This window comes from Bombus terrestris, chromosome 2, assembly GCF_910591885.1.
Source record: "Bombus terrestris chromosome 2, iyBomTerr1.2, whole genome shotgun sequence".
Taxonomy (NCBI): Eukaryota; Metazoa; Arthropoda; class Insecta; order Hymenoptera; family Apidae; genus Bombus; species Bombus terrestris.
The window spans coordinates 10,416,378-10,427,457 of NC_063270.1; the positions used below are offsets into that span (position 1 = coordinate 10,416,378).

Below are 11,080 nucleotides of genomic sequence, written 5' to 3' on the forward strand. Positions count from 1 at the left end.
TTTACATATATCTTATGTTTCAATGTATTATGTACCGATGAGATGCATGACCTTATCAGTGGTATGAAGATAGGAAAAAGTTTATGTAACGATATTTCATGGTGTTGATATAATTCTTTCTACATATAGGACGTTCGAAGTTATATATTTTATTTATATAATTTTAAGCATTAATAACTTTTTAACAGTGACATTTTTAAAGGATAAAAGAATGCAAGAAAAGTGCTTATCTTTACATTTTATTTTCAAAATTTATGTTCAATGATACATAATTATATTACGGAAAATCATAGATTCATTAAAGCACGCGTTATTTATGTATTAGTTGTGTAAATACTACTTTTTATCTTAATACTTGTGTTAAAATTAACACTGTTTTCAAAGACATATACATAAGTACTTATACATATTACAAATCTAACAAGAATGATGCAATCTGTTATTTGCGAAAGAAAATACAATATTAATAAAGAAACGCTAGAAAATTGTTGGACCTTTTTATTAAAAAAGGTAATTGCACTGATTTATAAATCCATAGTAGAGAAGCTTTAGTTATGAACAATTGATCGAACGATTATTTACGCCTATTATTTGTAAGTTTCTCTATCTCTTTTCGAAAATTGTCAGTAGCCTGTCCAATAGCTGATCTCGCTTTCTCCAAGGCGCCATTAAAATCCGCATTTTCAAATGCTCCTTTTGCATCATCGAATATCTTCTTCGCTTTGTTCGTTAGATCGTCAAGAGCACTTTGAGTTTGTGGATTTGATTGTGGTGTATCTTCGGGTATTGGAGTAGCCTAGATATTAATATAAATTATCAAAAAGAATTATAAGAATCCTCAGTTACGAACCATTAATCAAATTTAATTACATTCAATTTAATTTTTTGAGAAAATATTTTACCTACCTGTAACACATAAACTAGGTAGACAAACAGAAAAGCGAATAAGAGGAGGTATCGAGCCATAATATAGTCGATCGTTGTTCTTTTCTGTTAGGACTATTGCTCAAAAGAATGTGACAGTTTCTGTTAGAGAGACGGTAGTAAACTGCTTTGAAAGCTTCGTGCGAGGTGTGTTACTACGATAAAACGAATTAAGATCAAAGATCACGCTAATAACCACTTAAGCCTCTATACTTCTAAGTTATTCTCAATTTCTTTATCGTCAGCTAAGTGACACGACTTGCACACGTTGCTCTTCTTCGCTCTACTGAAACAAAATGAACCGCTCTTCGACCGAGTGACCACTTTTGATGAAATCAAGCAATTATTCCATGCTACGTCATGATTTGCGTTTTTCACAATGCTTTATCTACGTTTTGCGGAAATTGTGTAATCAACGTATTTCCATTTCCTGGATCTTTTAAAAATGTTGTTTTTGTATACTTTGCCAAGTTAATGATACATCCTAGCGATAAACATATTAGGTAGTCATCATGTTTTACATCGTAATTGAATCAACTAATGCAATACAAGTAAATATATTTGTATAAAAAGTGTTCGCAAAGTTACTCTTTAAATTGCTTGAGTTTTATTTCGCTATTGGTAAAACTATTATTTTTCTTGCTTTTACGTATTTGTTTTTCTGTTTATATGATTGGATTTACAAAAATAGATATAATCTTTCAAGGATCGAATACAAAATAAGGAATATCTCATTAATATGGAATTTTTGTTGACCCTTGGAAACTCGAAAGTTCTTTAGTATAAACAAAATTATACGCAACAGCGGTAAAGAATGTGATTCGAATAAGAATGTTTTTAATACGTAATATCTTTATTTCAGCACTTATGCGAATAAACAATTTTAATATATATGCAGTAACTACATATAGTAAGTATAATAAATTATTAAATTTCAAACATTTTTTAACAGTCGTGAGAAAAAGTTAATTGCGATGAAGATAAGGATTCGAAAATTGTTCTAATTAACGAAAGGAATGTAGATCCTAAAAGAGACATATTTTGATCGTCATTATGAATCATTATAATATATTAAGTTATAATAAATAATAATAAAAATGCAAGTAAATAGATACTAAATTTGTAGCAGAGATTAGAATTCGACAGGATGTTACAATTCTCAATTATAAATTACATATAGAAATCGATAAACGAATTGTAATTACTGATATAAAAAATGATGAACATTAATTCTTTTCATCCGGAAGTAATCCTAAAATACTGCTTTGTGACATTTGAGAAGAAGCAACAGTCGGCAAACTCCCTCCATTTGTTGTAGGATTTTTACACAATCCCAGAACTTGTAACGCTATATTTAAAGTTTTCGAAAACCCAGAAGCAGTATATCCATTATAAAATGCTTGCAAAATATCAATAGCTTCTTCCAAAAGTGATAAATGCCGATAGAATTTATGTTGAACGTAATTTATCAAATAACCGATTGTCGTTTCCAGCCACGCGATTACCTTAGAAAATAAATTTGCTGTTTCTTCAATAGGATTTAATATGCATCCATAAATAAAACTTAATGCGGTATTGATGAAGGTAAAAACTTTGTTCTCAAATTCTTTTAAAATACCAGCGATATATTCATAATCAAGTTTAAAATAATTAAAAAGATCTTGAATATGAGTGACAAACTTTACAGTGCAATTTTTCAATTTAATTACGCTTTTCAAAATAGGAGTAATGATACGAAAAGATTTTCTTATAATATTCAATAGTGTTTCTAATTTCTCAGGGTGTCTTAAAATTGCTTCAAGGCGCGTTACTCCAATTTCTATTAACTCAGGTAGATCTTCAAGATCAGTAAATAAAATTGCATCTTCAGTTATATTCAGTAAGTGAACCAACGGAGATTCAGGCTTTAAACTTTGCCCAGCGTCTACAATGTAATGAAAGAACTTGTTCAGTTCACAAAAATATTCATGAACAATAATTCCAACTTTATGTCTGTGACCATGGCTTGCAGCCTCTGTCTCACAGGAATGACTTTCTAATGGATCCTGTGGAGAAGATTCTGAATGCTCGAATTTAGCTTTAGAAAACTCCCAAGTCATTGTATCAGTTACGTCACGCTTTGACAACTTCTTTGAGTTATCTGTAAGCTTCTAAAAATGTTTAATTTTTATTGATAAATTGTTCTAACGATACAAAATGAAAAATACAAAATAAAAAGTCACCAGATCATCTTCTGCCACTTCATTTTTTATCTTTTGGCTACTTCTATCCTCTCTATTAAAAATTTCCTTATCTGCTGATGTTGTATATAATTGCAAAGATTGTAAGACAATAGGTAAGTCATCCTGGAGTAATTCAGATAAAGGATTACGTATTCTGTTCTTAATTGCTGTTGTTATGACAGTTTGATTTTCACTAGCAGTACTAAATGTCGCGGTACATAATACCACGTACGACAAGAAGACACGCGAGCACTTGTACTTCATTCTTCCAACCAAGAATGCACTCACTGGTTTTGGCTGATGAAGGCGGCTTCATATATTCAGACGATTGATATCTTATTTTAGTAAATCGCACGCACACGGTGCGCAGTTTCAAAAGTTAAGATGATTAAATGAGATATCATTGATGAAAGTGTAACCTTACGTATACATATATATTCAAGAAATTAAAAAAAAGCACGTATTTAGTTCTTCAGTGATTGCTTACGCGCATTTCACGACAAATGTCAAGTGAAATGGATAAGGAAAAACATAATTTATCATACCAAATTTATTTTAACGCCTTTGTACCTTAGTGTTGTTATTGTATTTTATTACATCACTCTATCTGTTTTATATTAGTTTCATGGTATCAAAATTTATGAACATGATAACGATGAAACTTCACACGCAGGAACGAGTATTCGGTCAATTCGGGATTGAAGTCCTTTCAGTCGTTTAACTTTGGTTTCGCATTCATCAGATGTAACGCTGAAAAAGTTTATCTCACGTTATATTTGAAAAAATTCGAACGATCAGGATGACATTACGATTACGATACTCACTCGTTTCTTGTAATTGGATTTTCAATTTGAAAGTTATAATTCTTTGAAGGTAGTGAAGGATTAACAGCGGGGGGAACGTAAGTATTGTACGTATAAACTTCTCCACGTAAAGTATCTTCCATGCTAAGCTTTTCTGATGGTGATGAAGTAGTAGTTGGCATGTCGACTGAAATTGGATATTCAATATGACGAGGCTGAGTAAACATATCGGTAACTATTTTAAAATTCAACGACACAGGTGCCTTTTCCTCTTTGGAACACGGTTTGGGTTCCTGAAATTATTTTTATTATTTATTGCAAGATGATATGAGAGATATTCTTTGCTGAAATTACAAAATAAATTTCTATTAATTAATTAATTAATTGCACCTGGATCTGAAAAGGGAGTCGGCGAGCCGTAACGCAAGGTTCACCATAAGTCACAATTTTAACGCCATTGCAATCCAGACTATAACAGCTTTTCAAACTGCAAAATAAATAAGCAACGGTGGAAATCCAGATTATCATTCCTGGATACATGACGATATCCTAAATTTTTAATACAATTAAATTGCAGCCACGATCTCACGTTCTTAATATACATATGTTCATTAAAAACAATTCCTCTTCCGGTTTATGATCAGATTAACGGTTATACGTATTATGTTACGCAGTTTCTAAGTATGTGTTCTTCATAACGAACAAATTTTTGCATTTTACTTTAAATTTTCGCAACCTTCGCACGTGCTTCAATAAGAGGCAGTAAACAATTCTGTACTTGCGGAAGCTATAAGCTGCGAACATGTTTATGAAACCGTGAATGAAACACACGTACCGTTCCCTAAGAATTTTAAATATTACTGCTTTATATCAATCAATATGCAAAAGTATAGCACGCTATTATCAAGGTGTATTATTTGTAAATTAAAAAGATTATAAATGTTCTATCGTTTCTGAAAAACCTTGAATAGTGAATATCACAACCTCTGTATATTTTTTTTTATTTTGTAAATGTTGCTGTATTATTATAATTATACGGTAGTGAATTCCACACCAATTGCATTTGATTAATGTAATTAATCATGATTTAACTTACAATTACATTAATTTAATTACATTATAATTTAACTCTATTAATCATGGTAAACATAAATGTGGGAATGCATAAATAAAATTAAAAGAAAATTGTGTTAATGCTTTAAATAGTAATACGTTGTGTGTAAATATGTACAAATGTATCCATATATTATAATATTTCCTTCGAAAGAATCATCATGCTCTACCATATGGTGCACGTATCAAAAGATTTCCCTTCCCAACTTTAGAGAATGTTTCACGAAGTGTTGATAGGTTCGCTTAGGCTTAAACCACGAAAGTCGAAGAAACATTGTAAATCTTAGTAGACAGCAACGCATGGCAGACATTACTAATTCTTATTTTTTTCTTCCTCGAACTATTAGTTGAAAACAATGTGTAATTTAACAGATTATTGTAATTTATCGATAACGTAACTATTTATTTAAAAATCGTCTTGTGCTTAGGTAGTATTTCAAATAATATTCGAAAATATAATTATTTTTATAAATAAAACCTATATATACATTATACATATTATATATATACATATTATTTTTATAAATAAACCCATATATACATATTTTGTTTAAATATGTTGCTATGATTAACTATTTTTATTAATTATTTTTATTTATTAATTTTTCTGCTATAATTGATAGGTTATGCAATTCAAATTTCTAACGTACTCTGTTTAGTTCTTAAGAAAATTGGAGGAGGAAGTAAAATATAATAATTGTTAAATACTGATCCAAATTAATTAACGAACGATTAATTTGTTAAAAAATTAGTAGAGGTTATTAATTTTACTTTATGCCCACATAAACTTATTGCTGATAGTTAATGTAAACATATTGTATATAAAAACGTATTGTATATATGTATAATACGTTACAAATTTCTATTTTATTTCAATATTCATTGTTTATTTCCAAATTTTACACATAGTTATATAATAATATGTATTTTTAACAAGTTATTTTCATTTAACAAATTTTATAATATATTATTAAAAACAGTATAAAAGAGAATGAAAACACATTAATATTACAAAATTTTTTATTATTAAATACTTAAATTACAATGTTTTTATTTTGCTCAATATTCAATCCTTCCGGTTTACTAATGCAAATTGCTATCTTCTTTTATGGAAAGAATACACAGCTTCAGCAGAATTTAAAACTGAAAGAATTGAATATACATGTATTATCATTGTTTAATAAATTATGTTGGACATGACCTAGATTCTGAATTGCTGAAACTATCATCAATAAACTTTTCTTGAACTATAATTTTTCCTGGAATATAGCCTGGTATTGGTGACCCTAAAGGTCCACATGGCTCCCCTTCACTATCATCGATTTTTCCGTTACTTATTCCTTGATTGTAACTCATAGGTTTTGTATTTGTATAAGTTGCATCTATTGGTGCATAACCCAAATCTCTGTAAATAGTTAATAATATAGTAAATAGTTACTATATACGATTTGTATGAACAATAAATAGTATATCTTTCCTGTATATGTTAATGATTTCTTAAATCATCAAGCTTACTTGTAGGTAATAAGACTTTCTTGATCAGAAGTTTCTTCTTGCATTATACTTTCACGTTCAATTGCTTCAAGCTCTGCAAGTTTTGCTTCTTCTTGCTCATCATAAGTACCAATAACAACAGTTTTTTGAGGTGCTATTTTTAATTCTACAATAGGTTTATTTACTGTTACCAATTTTTCTTCTGCAATATCAGGAATTTGGCTTTCACTTTTTACGTCAACTGGTACTGTACGGTGACCAAAGGATAATTTATCTTCTGGAACAAATTGTTTTCCTTGCCTGTAAATTACATTTGGTGCACGAAGATTTTTATATGCAAGAGTAAGGGAAACTGCATCTGCTGGTATTGCTGGAGCTGAATTATGTCCTTGAGTTTCACCTAAAAGATACATATATATAGGTCTGTTTAGTATTTTTATATTAAACTAATTATAAATAACAACAATATATTTAATAGTTATTAAACCTGTAGCATCATCGAAACAATCTGAGGAACTGCTACTCATACTCATTTTTGAATATTGCTTTTGTCTATTTTCATTATTTAAATGAGCATAAACTAAGGGTAAATTATGAATTGCAGACTTTAATTGACTAAGTGTGTCAAAATTTATGCTTCCGTGTGAAACAGTCTCGGATGCAGCATCAGAGGAACTAAGTGTTTTACTTTTAGTTTCTCCAGTAGCTGTATTTATACAAATTTCATGTGGAACTGATGGAGGACAACATACAAGTTTGCCAGGATAAGCTGGTGTAACTTTAGTTTTTTCTATTATTTTTCCACTATTAGGTTCCATTGGAAGAGGATAACATAAATCACCAATAGGAGGAAACCTACAAATAAAAATTTAAGATGGAAATTTCTATATACTTTCTGGTTATTATATTATCTATTTAAAAAATGAAGATAAATATACTTCGGTGCAACATTGCCGTTGGAATTCACAAAATCCTCAATATCCAAAGTTTCTATATTTTGCTTATTACAACTACAACTGTTGTCATTACATTCAATGCTTTCACTTTGTGTATTTGGATTTTTGTCACATCCACAGGTGTTACCATTACTGTTACAAGGACTGGAGTTGCTCTCACTTTCTGAGTTGGAACAACCTGTTTGGATATTCTTTACAGTTGCAGCATCCTTGATTTCTTCTGCTGGCACAAAATATGTAGGTTTTGGTAATTTTGTAGCTTTCACAACGACTTCGCTTTGAGTACAAGGATTTGAACCTAAAAGTGATAGAATTTAATGAATAATTTTAAATAAAAGAAATTAAACTACACCATAAGCATTAATTTTTATAATTGAATACCTTCTCCCAAACCTCCGCATGTACATCCTTGGCTTTGAGCCTGAAGTATCAAGCACGCTATTATTAGGACGAAAAGAGCGCTCAACACTGAAGACTTCATATTAATGACTTCCGTTCTGTCTCATTCTTAATTGTGAAGACTTTATATATACGAAAAAAATCTGAATTCAAAGATACTTTACGTAATTCGATAGCATATTGTAGTTCCTGTTATTTTTAAAAACATCCTAAAAACTTCCTGTATTTTTAAATGTGGAGTTAAATTTCTTTTGTACATAGAAAACAACTTGTTTAAGTTTTGATATAAACGTAAATGAATATATGCCTGTACTGGTTACAATTTACATTACAATATAATATGTTTAATGAATTGAATGTTGGACGTGATAATTCGATGAATCGGTACTTCCGCATTATTTCCATGTTATTGTTTATATGCACGGTGTGAGAAAAAGGAAAAGAAATATGTACTTTCATGATTTTAGTTCTTTTTGGTATCAATGACATGTTATTTTTTGATAAATATTTTATTGTAAAATATACATTTTGTAATTTAGTAATTATTTTGTAATTATAAATGAACATTTGCTAATTAATCATGTAATAATATAATATATTTACAGCTATATACAATATATTAGGTCATCCCATAAGTTCGTGTCGTTTTTCGAGCGGTTATATATGTTAAGATTGTTTACATACCTTTCTGTTTCATGAAAAAATGTAATCCCCCTCTCGTTGTACAACTTCTTCCCATTTTTCATTATTCCGTCTCGATAAAAGTTCTCTTGTTCTTTTTTAAAATATGAAATGAAATGTATACACAAAGGTCGGCGCGAACTTATGGGATGACCTAATAGTACGCCTTCTTATATCTCACTTATTAAAGAAATCAGCTGCCCTTTGCCTTTGAAGGGGCAGATTAAGTAAATTATCGGTAAGAACAGGACCTTGACATCGCATACTATTGTTTTTTAGTTCAAGGTGATTTTCAGGTTTTGAAATTGTATTTATTCGTGGAGTGCTGGGTGTTCTGATACCTATCGATGGTGTCCTTGAGGATAATGCTCTTCGTGGAGATGGTGTACTTGCAATTCGAAGTTTTTGAGTAGCTAATCTTCTAGCTGCTGGAGACATAGTACTCAGACGATCTATAGTTGACCTTGGTGATGGACTACACAAAGAAAAGATAAAATAAAAAAGAGATATCTTATATAGATGTTATAAACAATTATGCAAATAGTACAAAAATATTTACGTTGCTAACGATTTTCTGGCTGCTTCCAAAGCTTTGTTTTTTCTATCTCTATGCCTTTCACCAGCTTTCTCTGCTAGTTGCAACGCAAGCTGCTCTCTTTTTGGAGGTTCTGCCATTCTAAATGATGGTCCTTGACTTGTTCTCAATAAAGGTGTATCTCCCCCATCTAATCTAAATGGTGTACCTTCTATTTGACCCCATGTCATTAAAGGACTTTCACATTCTCCAGGTCTTGGACTTGGAGTTGCTACAAAGCTAAATCCATTTACTCTGGGTGTTGGATTCCTCACAATTTCTTTGCCATCAACTCCAATTTTTCCATCATTGGCTTTTGATTGATTTTTTGCTAATTCATTAATAGTTTCTTTATTTTGTTGTTCATTAAAAGGGTTAGTTCGAAGTCTTGTATTTTCATGTATTACCACTTGCTTTTTCTTGGCTAAATCTATCCTTTCATCAGGAGTTAATTCAACTCCATCAGGAACATACATAATATAATTTTTATTTTGATAATTCCAGCTATCTAACTGATTAGGCTTATCATTACTACCTTCGATAGCTAAGGTACCTGAAGATTTGCCATTTGTTAGTGCTTTACAATTCTCTTCAGCTTCATAAAGCCATGCATATTTCAATCTTAATTTTTTTTCAGCCTCAATCATCATCTCCTCAAAACTTGCATTGTCTTCACTTGTGTGTATACTTAAATATGCATCTAATCCTGTTGTAGGTTCTGTTTTGTCTTTTTCTTTTGTATCTGTATTAACAGGTATATCTTTTGGTACTTTTGTAGATTTGAACTGTTCATCTTCTGATTCAATTTTGTTCATAGGTGTTTCAAATGTGGCTGGACTAGCAGGTCTTTCAGTTGTTGGTCTTCCTGAACTATATTTTTCATACAATTCTCTCATCCGCTTTACATCATTTTGTTCTAATGCATCTAAATATTGATTTTGTGCTTGAAGTTTACCTAAATGTGGGAAAAAGTCCCTTTGAATAATTTCCCCCATTTTTTTTATATATGTATCTTCATCTAAAATTTTTGGTTGTAGTTTTTTATATCTTTTTATTACACCTAACGGTTTTTTAAACACTGCTAGATCTTTCATATTTTTAGCTACTTTCAAAGCTTGGGTTCCTGGAGAATCCATTGTTAAACCTAAAAAATAATATATTGTAATACTCAGAACAAAAAAATAACAAATATGGACAATTGGAAGTAGTTAGTAAAAATGTATATACAAAAAGTAATATATCATAGAAGTTAAACAATTTATACTTACGTTTTAAAAATGTGAGGTTATGTGATGAAACGCTTTTTGAATGTTTTTATTTCTTTATGCCAGTATTATATTTTTATTTTATATTCATTTTAGGCAAGCTACTGATAACCGTCATAAGCTTATCATAATTTTTCTTATAACTGCAAATCTATACACAAAACTTTGAACAAAATCGCGATGTACACAACAAAAATATGCATAAAGCTTTGGACAAAAGCACGATGTACACAACAATTACATCTAACCAACGAATGGTAATACATCCTTCAACCATGTTATGTGGCGCCACTATATGTCTACAATTAGGATTTACTAAATCTGACTAAACTAATTTGAGGTTTAATTAATTTTGTCCCAATATTGTTAATACTTTATTATTATCTTATTATCATATATTTTACACAATAGTGTGTAATTTGTAAATGTAAGAAATTTTAGATGTAATAACTAAAACATTAAAAAAAATAGTATGTGATTGGTTCTCTTATTTGAATTAAAAATTATACAAATACATTAATTTACGCAAAAAGGAAAATGGACAGAATAATAAATCATTAAAAGGTAATTGACATATTGTTGTATTATAAAATGATATAGGGTAAATGTACTTTCAAATATCTCAAATAAAAGCAACAAATTATTTGTA

General features: G+C 29.9%; 4 protein-coding genes across 5 annotated transcripts; all 4 read right to left on the reverse strand.

Annotated features, from left to right (window-relative positions):
* Nucleotides 1–223: 223 nt before the first annotated feature.
* Nucleotides 224–3,537, reverse strand: LOC100651546. The gene is made up of 3 exons (XM_012318966.3): nucleotides 3,147–3,537; nucleotides 907–3,074; nucleotides 224–796 (listed from the first exon to the last, which is right to left on the reverse strand). Exons 1-2 carry the CDS (start codon nucleotides 3,408–3,410, stop codon nucleotides 2,151–2,153), a joined length of 1,188 nt encoding a protein of 395 aa, XP_012174356.1. The 5' UTR covers nucleotides 3,411–3,537; the 3' UTR covers nucleotides 224–796; nucleotides 907–2,150.
* A 111-nt stretch (nucleotides 3,538–3,648) lies between these two features.
* Nucleotides 3,649–4,860, reverse strand: LOC100648039. Of its 2 annotated transcripts, XM_020867818.2 has the most exons (4): nucleotides 4,539–4,860; nucleotides 4,340–4,436; nucleotides 3,971–4,242; nucleotides 3,649–3,896 (listed from the first exon to the last, which is right to left on the reverse strand). In XM_020867818.2, the coding sequence occupies exons 1-4, from the start codon at nucleotides 4,559–4,561 to the stop codon at nucleotides 3,785–3,787; spliced, it is 504 nt and encodes a 167-aa protein (XP_020723477.1). In that variant the 5' UTR covers nucleotides 4,562–4,860; the 3' UTR covers nucleotides 3,649–3,784. The 2 variants fall into 2 exon arrangements, with proteins under 2 accessions (XP_020723477.1, XP_003402622.1); XM_003402574.4 differs by lacking the exon at nucleotides 4,539–4,860 and having other exon boundaries at nucleotides 4,340–4,531.
* Nucleotides 4,861–6,068: 1,208 nt separating this feature from the next.
* On the reverse strand, nucleotides 6,069–8,055 carry LOC100645781. The gene is made up of 5 exons (XM_012318965.3): nucleotides 7,894–8,055; nucleotides 7,495–7,810; nucleotides 7,044–7,411; nucleotides 6,578–6,956; nucleotides 6,069–6,467 (listed from the first exon to the last, which is right to left on the reverse strand). Exons 1-5 carry the CDS (start codon nucleotides 7,991–7,993, stop codon nucleotides 6,248–6,250), a joined length of 1,383 nt encoding a protein of 460 aa, XP_012174355.1. The 5' UTR covers nucleotides 7,994–8,055; the 3' UTR covers nucleotides 6,069–6,247.
* Nucleotides 8,056–8,664: 609 nt separating this feature from the next.
* On the reverse strand, nucleotides 8,665–10,674 carry LOC105666804 (splicing factor ESS-2 homolog). Its single transcript, XM_012318964.3, has 3 exons — nucleotides 10,435–10,674; nucleotides 9,152–10,310; nucleotides 8,665–9,067 (listed from the first exon to the last, which is right to left on the reverse strand). The coding sequence occupies exons 2-3, from the start codon at nucleotides 10,300–10,302 to the stop codon at nucleotides 8,770–8,772; spliced, it is 1,449 nt and encodes a 482-aa protein (XP_012174354.3). The 5' UTR covers nucleotides 10,303–10,310; nucleotides 10,435–10,674; the 3' UTR covers nucleotides 8,665–8,769.
* Between the last annotated feature and the right edge of the window lie 406 nt (nucleotides 10,675–11,080).